The 14,980-nt window shown below is 42.0% G+C and overlaps 1 protein-coding gene across 1 annotated transcript in view; it reads left to right on the top strand.

Moving 5' to 3' along the window:
* Positions 1–14,980, top strand: part of LOC309547668 (amine oxidase [flavin-containing] B-like) — a 198,095-nt gene that overhangs the window by 87,232 nt on the left and 95,883 nt on the right. The window contains exon 5 of the mRNA XM_082247563.1: positions 12,309–12,455. Coding sequence (XP_082103689.1) covers positions 12,309–12,455 — 147 coding nt within the window. The remainder of the gene's footprint in view (positions 1–12,308; positions 12,456–14,980) is intronic.

The raw sequence follows: 14,980 nt of genomic DNA on the forward strand, positions 1-14,980 counted from the left end.
GCAGCCATTTGCTAAAATCATTTAAATTCATTCTTCTTCCTCATGAATATACACATAGCACCCCATACTGACAGAAAAACACAGAATTGTTGACATTGTTGCAGATTTATTAAAAAAGAAAAACTGAAATATCACATGGTCCTAAGTATTCAGACCCTTTGCTGTGACACTCATATATTTAACTCAGGTGCTTTCCATTTCTTCTGATCATCCTTGAGATGGTTCTACACCTTCATTTGAGTCCAGCTGTGTTTGATTATACTGATTGGACTTGATTAGGAAAGCCACACACCTGTCTATATAAGACCTTCCAGATCACAATGCATGTCAGAGCAAATGAGAATCATGAGGTCAAAGGAACTGCCTGAAGAGCTCAGAGACAGAATTGTGGCAAGGCACAGATCTGGCCAAGGTTACAAAAAGATTTCTGCTGCACTTAAGGTTCCTAAGAGCACAGTGGCCTCCATAATCCTCAAATGGAAGACGTTTGGGACGACCAGAACCCTTCCTAGAGCTGGCCGTCCGGCCAAACTGAGCTATCGGGGGAGAAGAGCCTTGGTGAGAGAGGTAAAGAAGAACCCAAAGATCACTGTGGCTGAGCTCCAGAGATGCAGTCCGTAGATGGGAGAAAGTTGTAGAAAGTCAACCATCACTGCAGCCCTCCACCAGTCGGGGCTTTATGGCAGAGTGGCCCGACGGAAGCCTCTCCTCAGTGTAAGACACATGAAAGCCTGCATGGAGTTTGCTAAAAAACACCTAAAGGACTCCAAGATGGTGAGAAATAAGATTCTCTGGTCTGATGAGACCAAAATAGAACTTTTGGGCCTTAATTCTAAGCGGTATGTGTGGAGAAAACCAGGCACTGCTCATCACCTGTCCAATACAGTCCCAACAGTGAAACATGGTGGTGGCAGCATCATGCTGTGGGGGTGTTTTTCAGCTGCAGGGACAGGACGACTGGTTGCAATCGAGGGAAAGATGAATGCGGCCAAGTACAGGGATATCCTGGACAAAAACCTTCTCCAGAGTGCTCTGGACCTCAGACTGGGCCGAAGGTTTACCTTCCAACAAGACAATGACCCAAAGCACACAGCTAAAATAACGAAGGAGTGGCTTCACAACAACTCCGTGACTGTTCTTGAATGGCCCAGCCAGAGCCCTGACTTAAACCCAATTGAGCATCTCTGGAGAGACCTAAAAATGGCTGTCCACCAACGTTTACCATCCAACCTGACAGAACTGGAGAGGATCTGCAAGGAGGAATGGCAGAGGATCCCCAAATCCAGGTGTGAAAAACTTGTTGCATCTTTCCCAAAAAGACTTCTGGCTGTATTAGATCAAAAGGGGGCTTCTACTAAATACTGAGCAAAGGGTCTGAATACTTAGGACCATGTGATATTTCAGTTTTTCTTTTTTAATAAATCTGCAACAATGTCAACAATTCTGTGTTTTTCTGTCAGTATGGGGTGCTATGTGTACATTCATGAGGAAGAAGAATGAACTTAAATGATTTTAGCAAATGGTTGCAATATAACAAAGAGTGAAACATTTAAGGGGGTCTGAATACTTTCCGTACCCACTGTATACCACTATACACAAGTTCAGATGTTTTTCCTGACTCCTAAGAACCCAAAAAAATGCCCAAAAAACGCTTGCTACTAAACCAGCAAGGTGTGAAAAGAGCAAAGCCATATTACAGATCTTTAATTGCACTAATACAAATGATCTTTTTTTTATGGTTCTGTACATGCTACAGAGCTGAAACTTCACAGGTACACCTTTTAGATTGTTTGTATTAGAACACTTATTAGAACACTTATAGCACAGGATAGTGGCTTCTCGCTTTTCACACCTTGCCGGTTTAGTAGCAAGCGTTTTTTTTTGGGCATTTTTTGGGTTCTTTGGAGTCAGGAAAAACATCTGAACTTGTGTATAGTGGTATATATACCACTATACACAAGTTCAGATGTTTTGCCTGCCTCCAAAGAACCCAAAAAAATGCCCAAAAAAACGCTAGCGTAAAAAAAGAAAAAAACGCCCAGGTGTGTTGTTGCAGGGATTTTTTGGGGTTTTTTGGAGGCAGGCAAAACATCTGAACTTGTGTACACACACATACTTATATGTATTTTACACTTAGACATATATAGGTGTTATAGGAGCATAACCATATTAGTGTAAATGATTTCATTAGCGCAAGCATATATTTCTGCTACTATCACACCTATATATGTCTAGGTGTGTATACACATATAAGTATGTAAGTATGTGTGTATATATACCAGTATACAGAAGTTCAGATGTTTTGCCTGCCTCCAAAGAACCCAAAAAAATGCTAGCGCCAAAAAAAAAAACGCCCAGGTGTGTTGTTGCAGGCATTTTTTGGGGGTTTTTGGAGGCAGGCAAAACATCTGAACTTGTGTATAGTGGTATATATACCACTATACACAAGTTCAGATGTTTTTCCTGACTCCAAAGAACCCAAAAAATGCCCAAAAAAACGCTTGCTACTAAACCGGCAAGGTGTGAAAAGAGCGAAGCCATATTACAGATCTATAATTGCACTAATACAAATGATCTTTTTTTTAATGGTTCTGGACATGCTACAGGTGGGACAGGTGGGACCCTCCTTTTATACCTATATGATCTTTTTTTTGGGGTTCTGGACATGCTACGGAGCTGAAACTTCACAGTTACACTTTTTAGACCCCCCCCCAGACACTAAATCCATTTTTTTTTTTAATTCTTTTAATTTTTTTATTTTTTTCAATAATTGTCTCTCTATCAAAAATCTATCAAAAATGGCAATTTTTAAGAACTTTTTTTTGTGTGATTTTGTGTCTGGGGGGTCTAAAAGGTCCCACCATCCCTGCTCTACTGAAAAATTATCTTTTTTTCTGGTTCTGGACATGCTACAGTGCTGAAACTTCACAGGTACACTTTTTAGACCCCCCAGATACTAAATCCAAAGAATTTTTATTTTTATTTTTTTTTCCAATAATTGGCTCTCTATCAAAAATGACAAGAACTTTTTTGTGTGATTTTGTGTCTGGGGGGTCTAAAATGTGTACCTGTGAAGTTTCAGCTCTGTAGCATGTCCAGAACCATAAAAAAAAGATCATTTGTATTAGTGCAATTATAGATCTGTAATATGGCTTTGCTCTTTTCACACCTTGCCGGTTTAGTAGCAGGCGTTTTTTTGGGCATTTTTTTGGGTTTTTTAGAGCCAGGCAAAACATCTGAACTTGTGTATAGTGGTATATATACCCGTATACACAAGTTCAAATGTTTTTCCTGCCTCAAAAGAACCCAAAAAATGCCTGTTATTAAACCGGCAAGGTGTGAAAAGCGAGAAGCCACTAACCTGTTCTGTAAGTGTTCTAATACAAACAATCTTTTTTTTTTTATGGTTCTGGACATGCTACAGAGCTGAAACTTCACAGGTACACTTTTTAGACACCCCAGATACTAAATCCAAAGAATTTTTTTTTTTTTTTTTTTTTTAATTTTTCCAATAATTGGCTCTCTATCAAAAATGACAATTTTTAAGAACTTTTTTGTGTGATTTTGTGTCTGGGGGGTCTAAAAGGTGTACCTGTGAAGTTTCAGCTCTGTATCATGTCCAGAACCATAAAAAAAGATCATTTGTATTAGTGCAATTATAGATCTGTAATATGGCTTTGCTCTTTTCACACCTTGCTGGTTTAGTAGCAGGTGTTTTTTTGGGAATTTTTTGGGTTCTTTAGAGGCAGGCAAAACATCTGAACTTGTGTATAGTGGTATATATACCCGTATACACAAGTTCAGATGCTTTTCCTGCCTCAAAAGAACCCCAAAAATGCCCAAAAAAATGCCTGTTATTAAACCGGCAAGGTGTGAAAAGCGAGAAGCCACTAACCTGTTCTGTAAGTGTTCTAATACAAACAATCTTTTTTTTTTATGGTTCTGGACATGCTACAGAGCTGAAACTTCACAGGTACACTTTTTTAGACACCCCAGATACTAAATCCAAAGAAATTTTTTTATTTTTTTTATTTTTATTTTTTTTTAATTTTATCAATAATTGGCTCTCTATCAAAAATGACAATTTTTAAGAACTTGTTTTTGTGTGATTAATAGTCCCTGGGGTATGACCCAGAACCCTAGGCACTTTTTAGGGGCATTTATTGGGTTTTAGGGCTTCAAAATGGTGTTTTTTGATTACCGAAGTTCAGGTCCCATTGATTTCAATGGGTCCCATTGATTTCAATGGGGTTCTGAAATCCAGGCCGAACTTTCGGCAAGTTCGGATGTTCTGGCCTAACCGAACTTTTGAAAAGTTTGATCATCCCTAATATCAGGTCATTGAGTATCTATTGGTCAGTTGCGTATACCCTACATATACATTCTATAAGCATCACAGATCATCAATCTATAGGATTATAGATTACATCAGATATCAGTGAGAGTATTGTTAATCGGTCACTTGCGTACATCTATAACCACCACAGCTTATCTACAGGGCTATCAATTACATCATATCAGGTCATTGAGTATCTATTGGTCAATTGCGTATACCCTATATTGATCTGTATCAACATCATGTCCGAAAGGCCGACAAGGAGAGGCCGACACTCACAGGCCATGAAAAGAGGGCAAGCAGCCTCTGTGTTCATTGTGAAAAGTGGTGGTCACAGTCGACATAGTGCATCCTCTGCAGGCGAGGCATGCCTGTCCTTTATTTCCAGTGCTGCCCATGCTATTCAGCCACAACATGTGGAAGAGTTGGTGGAGTGGATCAATAAGCCGTCCTCATCCTCCTCTTTCTCTGACACCCACACTCCCAGTAGTTTGCCTTCCACCACAGCTGCCAAAGCGGCCCGTTCCACAGGCTCCTTCTCCACAGCTACTCCTTTAGTCGCCCCACCTCATACATGGAGGAGTCACCTGAATTATTAGATCATACTGTCAGTGACATGCTCCTGGAGGATGCGCAGCAATTGAAAGCTGTGATGTTGGTTCCCAGGTTGATGAAGGGAATAACATGAGCCTAGAGAGAGGGGGTGACAATGATGGACAAGAAACCAGCACATGAAGTTGCCACAGCTGAAGCATATTGCCAAGTTTGCTCCAGTGACGAGGAGGGAGGGGATGATGAGGTCACTGACTGTACTTGGGTTCCTGACAGGATAGAGGAGGAGAAAGAGGAGGAGGGGGAGGATGAGGAGTACGCACAACTCCAACGAGGCAGGATGTACTCCAGGGGCTGCCATAGCAGGAGCCAACCTATTTCCACAGCACAGAGCTCCACAGGTGCAGGGTGCTGCAAAATCCCAGCGGAATCCAAAAAGTTTATTAGTGTGGGCCTTTTTCAGAATCTGTGCAGTCGACCACAGCGTTGCTATTTGCAACATATGTCTAAAGCAGATCAAGCGTGGCCAGAACTCCAGCCGCTTAGGCACCACATGCTTGACAAGGCATATGACAACCTGCCATGCAGTCCGTTGGCAACAGCACCTGAAAGAAGCACCAGATCAAAACAAGCATACATCACCTTGCTCCTCATCTGAGATCTCTAACCCTAATATACCTCATGCCTTCTCAAATACCAGCATTGAGAGGGATGATGGTATATCAATGAGTGGCACAGAGACTTGCACCCAATCTTCTAGCAGTACACCACCGCTTGATTTGAGCAGCAGGCAAATTTCACAACCCCAGTATTTTAACCGTATGTAGCACCCTACAAGGTAGGTGCTAGGTAAAGTATAGTGGGCCTTGGCTGCCTAACAGCAAGGCCATGATTTTTCACTGGGCTGTCATGTCTCCCAGGTGTGGCTGTTGAGACTGGGGAGTCTCCGCACTGTGATCCATGAGAGGGTTCTCATTCGGCAACGAAGTAAACCCAGCCAATGGTACACTCAGGCCTTTATCTACCCCAGAAAGGCAGATCCTGCTGCACAGCATTCTGGGAGTGGGTATAAGTTTGAGGGGAGCGCATGACGCAAGGTCTTTGGCGGGGAGCAGAGTCCCAGGAGGGAGAGTACAGCTGTCTCTCCTCCTGTCAGAGGAATCGGGTGTCCCAGGCAGCTTGCCTGAGGTGACAGAGGGCTGAGCTGAGCTGCAGAGAGGACTGCCAAGGACCAGTGGAGCTGAGAGGGGTCCAGTTTCAGGAAAGCATTCCCAGTTCATGAGTACTGCAAACTGCCTCTGGGGGTCTGCCTAGTGAGAGGGGACCACTCCGGAGAAGGTGAAAGGGATTCAGGAGCTAGCTAGCCAGTGCAGGAGCAAGTGTAAAGGGGGTGCCAGTGTTGACCCTGAAGTGTAAAGGGGGAGACTAGTGAGAGAACCCTAAAGTGTAGAGGGGGTGCCTAGTGAGAGGACCCTGAAGTGTAGAGGGGGTGCCTAGTGAGAGGACCCTGAAGTGTAGAGAGGGTGCCTAGTGAGAGGACCCTGAAGTACAAAGAGGGTGCCAGCGGTTGTGCCCTGAAGTGTTAAAGTGTATAGCGTGCAGTGTGCAGTGTACAGTGTTGAGAGTTGCAGCAGCACAAGCAGTTACAGAAGCTACCTCAGTCAGGAAGGACTTGAGGGAGCAGGTGTTCAGGACTTTTGAGCTAACCAGAGTGTCAGAAGTCAGTCCACAGTACAGTCCAGGACTTTTGAGCTAACCAGAGTGTCAGAGGTCAAGTTCAAGTGTCCCATTTTTACCTAGTTGAGCCAGAGGAGTATTCCACTCATTCCCTTCTCCCATCCCCAATATCAGATAAACAAAACAAACCAAAGATGCTGGATTGGTCATTGTCTCAAATCTCACACTTGGGTACTCAGCCTAAATGGGCTGAAGGTGTCACCGGTAACCATGGCAGACCCACATCAGGCCCAATGCCTGGAAATCCTGCTACATATAGAAATAAATACTGTCCCAGCTATCCACATGCTTAGCGTCTTAATGCTATCTTGGCCAAATTGCTAGCATTACAGTTGCTGCCTTTTCATCTGGTAGACTCTGCTCCCTTTCGCAAATTTATGAAATGTGCTGCACCGCAGTGGCAGGTCCCAAAAAGGCATTTCTTTTCTCCTAATGCCATTCCGGCTCTCTACCGTCATGTGAAAGGTAGTGTTTTGGCCTCATTGAACAAAGCGGTCAGCAGGAAGGTGCACATTACTGCTGACTCTTGGTCCAGCAAGCATAGACAGGGACGTTACATTTCTTTCACGGCGCACTGGGTAACTCTGCTGGCAGCTGGGAAAGATGCAGGACAGAGTTCGGTGTTGCAGCTTGTTTTGCCACCACGCCTATAAAAAAGCTGGTGCTGCTTCTGCCACATCTGGCTACTCCACCACCTCCTCCATGTCCTCTTCTGCTCAATTCTCCTCTGCAGCTGCAGTGGTCCCTAAGCGTTCAAGGGGCTACGCAAGCAGTCAGGCTAAAAGATGTCATAATGTGCTTCAGATGGACTGTCTAGGGGATAGGAGTCACACCGGTGCAGAGATTCCATCAGCTCTGCAGGGGCAGGCTCAGAGATGGTTGATGCCACGACAGCTTGAGCCAGGAATGGTTGTATGCGATAATGGCACCAATGTGTCAAGTGTCCGACACGGACACTTGACACATGTTCCATGCATGAATCTGGTGGTACAGCGTTTCTTGAGCAGATACGCGGGCTTCGAAGATCTCCTGAGGCAGGCCAGAAAAGTCTGTGGCCATTTCCACCGTTCTTTCAATGCCAGTGCTCGCTTATCTGACATTCAACTGGAATTCAAGCTGCACATCAACCGCCTCATTTGTGACATGCCCACCAGGTGGAACTCAACGTTGGCAATGCTGCAGTGGCTGCACACACAGCAGAGGGACATCAATCAGTACCTGTGTGAGTATGGTACAAGGACAGGGTCAGGGGAGCTTGGCTTTTTATTTCACCACACTAGTGGCTTTTGATTAAGGATGCATGCATCGTTCTGTCACCATTTGAGGAGGCCACAAGATCAGTGACACTATCTCGCTAGTCTACCTGCTGGAGCACACGCTGCGTGGAATCATGGACAGGGCACTTGAGGCAGAACAGCGGCAGGAAGAGGAGGACTTCCTTTCCTCACAAGGCCCCCTTTATGCAGATATCATTCCTGCAGGGCCACAAAACACACAGGAGGAAGAGGAGGAGGAGGATGAGGATTTCGGTAGCATGGATGTAGAGGAAGAGGATAGCATACAGCAGTCTTCAAGGGATGGTTTTGATTCCCCCAGAAACCCCAGGAGTTGTACGTAGTTGGGGAGAGGTTGCCCCTGCTGACAATGTCATCCTTAGTGACCCAGAGGACTCAGAAGCTCATGCCTCCTCCAACTTACGTTGCAATGGCTCCCTGATTCTGCAAAGCCTGCGAAAGGACCCGAGGATTCATGCTATCAAGGAGGTCTTGAGGATGGACCACTGGCCAGAACTTGCTCAATATGCAATGGGGCTACTGGCCTGTCCTGCTTCCAGCATGCTTTCTGAATGGATGTTCAGTGCTGATGGAGGTTTTGTGACGGACAAAAGAGTGCGTCTGTCCACAGATACTGTTGACCAGCTGACTTTTATCAAAATGAACCAGTCCTGGATCAACAAGAGCTATCAGGCCCCTGATGCTGATGTAACTTATGGAATTGCTAGGGTTCTGCCATCCCTTGAAGACTGCATATGCTGCCTATCCTATTCTTCTACCTTTTATTCTGCTAGCTTCCAACAATGTTTTTGGTTTAGGTCATTACCAACCCCCAAGGCCTAATTTTTGCTGCACTTGCATTACAGGTGCATTCAATTTAAATGTTGTATGTTATTTTTAACAGCAGGCCCTCTCCCTGTGCCCTGCTAACTGTGAGGGGTTACGGTGTTCAGGCACCACCAACAGCAAAGGCCCGATTTTTGGCACATGTGTAGCACATGCACTTTCAAATTTGTATAGAATTCTTACCAGCAGGTCCCGTTCCTGCTCCCAGCAAGAGTAACTGTGAGGCCTTGGTTACAGTGTTCAGGCATCACCAACGGCAAAGGCCCAATTTTTGGCACCTGTATGACAACTACATGCGATTTCAAATTTGTATGGATTTTTTAGCAGCAGGGCCCATTCCTGCACCCAGCAAGAGTAACTGCAAGGGGTTACGGTGCTCTGGCACCACCAACAAACAAGACCCAATTTTTCTGTACCCATATGACAAGTACATGCGATTTGAAATTTGTATGTATATTTGTATATGACATTTTTTTGCTTTAAATTGTCAGTATTGCTGCAGCAGACTACATACATCATAGAGATGCACTACTTTACAGGCACATGCAGGGGACCCCCAGGCACGATATTTGAAGGAATTTTTCAATTTTATAGTTTCACTTTAAGCCTCATTAAAATCAGTAAATCAGTGCTCCCTTAAAAATGATCGTTTTTAAAAACTTTTTTTTATTGCTACATGTTCCCCAAGTCAGGATCCGGGCCACCATACACTTTTTTGGGTCAATAACTTGCATTCAAGCCTTCAAAATTAGGCCGTTTGATTTTTGAGGTTCGAGTCCCATAGACTTCAATGGGGTTTTTTTGTTCAAAGAAACCTTTCCTCTGTTCCTGGTATTCTGGTGCGAACCGAACCGGGGGGTGTTCGGCTCATCACTAATTATGATATTACAAGAGTGTGTTTGATAATAATGTACCCTTGGATCCTGAAGAAGCTCCGTAAATGGAGCGAAACACGTAGATCCACAAGCATATCATATGACCCAATTTTAGTTTTTGTGATGTATTTTAGACATGATTGTAAGAAAATGATCCTTGTGTGAAATATTCATTGCATGTAATTCCCAATACATATGGAATATCCCCTTTTTATTTTTATTGGTTGTGTTGCTGATATATAGGCACATTCAAATCCCCATATCCAGGTTTGGTAGATTTATTCCCCTTGCTGTCCCTTTCCATCCCTTTCCCTACTAGTTGCCTACCAACTTGGTTACTTAATTCATTTTTCACCTCCTCCAGACTTAGATGAGATGTGATATCTGAATTAAGAGGCAGCTTGTCTCTGTCAAAAATCCTGTACTGGCCTAAGGTAGTTCACATCTTCAAAACCTTCCTTTCTGTATGACAGTATTTTAGAAAATCCTAACTTGGAGGTCTTAGATTAGCAATTTATGTATAGCATGCACTTGGATGACAACATATTCTTCAATAGGTATGATTTTGGCAACAGATAACTCTATCTATCTTAAAATAGGGAGTCTGGTCACTTGCTAGGTATACACGGAACTCATTTTTCTATCCTTGCTATAGCAGTCATTTATATTAATGATAGGGCCCCTATGGGCAGTATCAGTGAATTGGGTATAATTATTATATCATACTATAACAGTTATGGATTACCCTACCTTTCTCATTGCAATTCAAAAAAGCATAACACATGTAACTGATCCTATACAGCTTAACTTAGTAACGCATACTCCTCTTGTGTGTATTTAGGCAAGCATACACTTTTCCTTTAGTATAATTTATATATTTATCCCAACAGTGCAGCCAGGAAGTTTGCAGAGCACTTTGTAAATTTGGCTGTGACAGCCGAGACTCAACAGATTTCCACACTTTGGTTTCTATGGTATATAAACATCTCTGGTGGAACAACAAGCATTTTCTCAACAGACAATGGAGGGCAGGTAAGTGTTAAATAAAAATTTAAGAAAATTTTGATATTTATAGTCACAGCTGGCCAACGCTTGCAAAAAAAAAAAAAAAAAGAATAGAATTGGTTTTACAAAACAGAGATCCTAGTAAATGTATTTGGATCTGAAGGCATGGACCTTATGAATTAGTAGTGGTGTTGATGGTGGGGTTGAAGCCCTCCCATTATTCTTCTCGGTCCCAAGTCCAAAATAATTATTTGCTATCATACACACATAGTAAATTATTTGCAGCCATTAACATTTAATATAATTTGTGGCTTCAGTTTCTTACTCATACTCAACAAATATTAACTTTCTCCTCCCCTTATTTAGAATGTGAGGATGCACCAGAGGCTTGTGCACCAGAAGCATACAACAGATTTCAGTCATTAGCCCTGACCAACAGCTTGAAACACAAGTGAAGTTGTGTACAAACATTAGGCAACATGCTCCTATTCAGGCTATTTTTCCCCAAATCAAGGAATGCTTTAAAATCTATGAGGCACAGTATGCAAATATGCATTCTCCAGGAACAAAAAAAGGAGAAAACTTTGTCTTACTGACATTATTTTCTATGCCAAATTCCCTCTCTATTTCCCTAAATGGGAAATCATAACCTGAGCAATACTTTTGTAGATAAAAATATAACCCAGGACACAACAGGAAACAGGCAAACCCAAGGAAACACTTTTGTTTGATCTTTTTGAATTCCAGAACAATAACTATAACATTTAGTAACAAAGTCAGGTCTAAGATTGCATATTTCTTAAAGCAAACACATTAAAAGAAAAAATTCACTAGCTTGGCACAAAATATTTTCATATTTCAGTAATCCATTATGAAAACCTTCAAACTTGCTTTGAAAAAAGCTTTTTCTTTAACTTAAAAAAAAATAAGCATTTACATTTTTTTTAATCCATCACTAGATAAAACTCAGATCCAAACTACGGTAGATAAAATCCATGTGGAATTAGCTCACACAGATGCCTACGCCTTCAAATAACCATTATCATGAGATTTTTATGAAAGGTACATCTGTGTGAAAATAAATAAGTTAGATAGACAGGGGTATACAAGTACATTTTGACTAATAGGAATGACACTTTAAATTCTTTTGACTAATAGCAACCTGTCTGTCAAATTATATTTCTGTAGAACATACAAAAATAAGTTAAAGCCCAATTGTAGATTTGCTAAAAGCTATATAAATGAGGCCATGCTGGATCATAAAGCTAAGTACTAATTGTTCTTCTATGTACAGATCTGTCCTCTCTGTGCAGCAGTCTAACGCACCCCCTGTCTTGCCACCACTGCTGCGCTGCAATCAGGTGGCATGTCCCACCACTGTTTGGAGACCACTGTCTTCACACAGAGCACAGCAGTCTTCAGCTGCACACTCCTGCCAGATGCCTGCAGAGTTTTCTGTTGGGGACTGGAGAACAAAAAAATATAGTAAGACATTTAGTACCTTGCTTTTTGATCCAGTCTGGCTTAATTTTTATACTTTATGGGGAAAATAAAATTGGGCCTTTCAGACTTTACTTTCTAAAGTGAATTTTACATATTTTTATTGATTGAGCCAGATGGACTTGTGTCTTTTTTCAACCTGACTAACTACGTAACTATATTATTTTTATTTATTTTCATTAGAGAAAGTTTGTTGGAGGCGCTGGACAGATCACTGAGAAGATAATGGATCTCCTTCAGGATCGAGTGAAATTAGAGAGACCAGTAATTAGACTTGATCAGTCTGGAGAAAGCGTCATTGTGGAAACCTTAAACCATGAAATCTATCAGGTAAAGTTTATATACATATACTTAAATATTAGATAAATTATTGACCAGGAAAAAGTATATACAACGTAGATCAGAATTTTCAAGCTCAACTCCAGTCACAAGAAAAAAAATGACTCTTGCAGTGGGGCTCCCATACTGCAAGGTTTAAATGCTTGTTAAGTCTAGGGGTAGAATAAAAAGGCATAATCCTGTGGTCATACCAGGTACAATTTAAAAATAGTGCGATTTAAAGTCAGACTTCAACACTACTTCAGCACTACTTCTGTGAGGTTTGTAATAATTTGATAAGACTTCAGTGCTGTCCATGTCACACTGAGGAACAGTGATGTTATTAACAAAAGTTTAAAGTGATTGTAAAGGTTTGGTTTTATTTGCAAAATAAAAAGCATGTTATACTTACCTGCTCTGTGCTAAGGTTTTGCACAGATCAGCCCCGATCCTCCTCTTCTGGGGTGCCCCATCGGCACTCCTGGCTCCTCCTCTTCATTGAGTGACCCCACAGAGAGCCGCTTTCTATGGGGGGGGCACCTGTGCGGGCACGCTCACGAGTCCCGCTGCTGCATCTAATGACACAGTCCGCAGGACTCAGCCCCACCCCCGCTTCCGTGTCACTGGATTTGATTGACAGCAGCGGGAGCCAATGGTTCCTGCCGCTATTAAGCTATCCAATGAGGACCCGAGACAGCAACTGGAGCCACTGAGCTCGTGCTAGTCGCTGGAACAATCGGGTTCAGGTAAGTATAGGGGGGGGGTCTAGGGGGCAAGTGCAGCACCAAAGGTTTTTCGCCTTAATGCATAGAATACATTAAGGTAAAAAGCCTTGAGACTTTACAACTCCTTTAACTAGCAAAGGGTTAATATCTAACTTATTTCAGTAGTGCTGATATAGACACAGGTACAAAAAGGTACCATTTGCAGCACGATTTACATTATAGTCTATGGCAGTGAAATCGTGCTGAAGTCCTGAAAAAGTAATACATGAACAACTTCTCAAATCGCACTACTAGAAATCATATCTTTTAAGCCACTGCCATAGAAACACATTTGATGCTGCTTCAGGTGCGATTTGTAAATGTGGTGCCTGAAGTCGTACTGGTGTGACCGAGGGCTTATACTTACCTCACTTATCGCTCTGGCAGGTTCTCTCCATCTGTGCAACCAGTCCCCCAAAGTCTCTTCTCTAAGGTGATCCTGGCCACAGCCATGTGCTTACCTCCTTACATACAACTCACAGCTAATAGTGCTGCATTGTTGATGATGTAGGAGGACTGCCCTTAATCCAGAGCATCAGGGAGAAGAGGAGCGCACCAGAGCAGGAGGGGACTATATGAGTATATATATATTTTTTTTTCATGCAGGAGATGGGCTTCATCGCTGAAGTCCAGCCTTACCTTGACTCTTGCAGAGTTGTACAGGCTCCTAACTTGTACTGAAAATGCTTAATCTGATTTAACTGCAAATTGTGAGCTTCTCAGCCTGTGCATTGGAAGTTGCAGCGAGTCAGACAGAACCTGCCTAATTTCCTGGTTGAAATATGTCCAGGGTCATCTAGCCCTTTCCACTCCAACTTGACTGTTTCTGGCCTGCCCCTTTCAATCACTGTTTTTTTCAACATGAAGGCTCAGCATCACATATAGGTGTTACCTAGGGCAGTCTGCATGCAGAAATGTCCACTCCTCCAGACTCCCATCCAGTCTTCTTTGCATTTTGGTATTTGCATAACTACTCTTGAGTCAGTCTACTGCTGGTATCAGGCCTGAGAGTTCTAAAGAGGAGTACTGAGGTGGAGTGCTATGATATTTTTGGGAATTTATGTATAGCACCCCACTGGCCTCTTGCAACAGCCATGATCTTCCGGCATTCCGTAGAGACACACAAAGACAATAAGGGATGTAATAACATTTAATTAGCATCTTGTTGATGGAGGGGGAGAAGAAACCAAAGAAGGCAAAAATTTTATGAAGATTAAACTTCGGCTTTAAATGTTTTGTATAAATAATACAAATTTAAATAAAACATCACTTTAAAAGCTTGTAAACATAAAAAATATAATGGGTTTGATTTACTAAAGGCAAATAGACTGTGCACTTTGAAAGTGCAGTTGTATACATGTTCGGTATCCTAGAAATCAAAATGAACAGAGTTGTATCTAGGTAATAAATATTTTTGACAAAAATGTATGGGAAAAATTGAAAAAAAGAAAAAAAAATATTTTTCCCTCAGCTTTGCCCTAAAAAATTAAAAACGAATACAAATATTATTATTATTATTTATGATTCTGAAAGAAAGCTATACCTGTCCCCAAAATTCCAATATAACTTGTCTTAATGCACTTAAGTATTAGCAGTTGGAACATTGCAAAAATGGCTTTATTTGCTTTGCTCACAAAGTTATTAAATTGCCCCAGCCAAAAAGGGGTTAAAATCTCCTGTGTTTTTCTTTTTCTTTTTTGAAAAGAATATACCATTTAGAATAATACGTTCTTATTGTTTAGGTGTCCTTACACCTAAAAGAGCTAGGGGAGG

The sequence above is a fragment of the Pelophylax lessonae genome, assembly GCF_965119305.1.
Source record: "Pelophylax lessonae genome assembly, chromosome: 2".
Taxonomy (NCBI): Eukaryota; Metazoa; Chordata; class Amphibia; order Anura; family Ranidae; genus Pelophylax; species Pelophylax lessonae.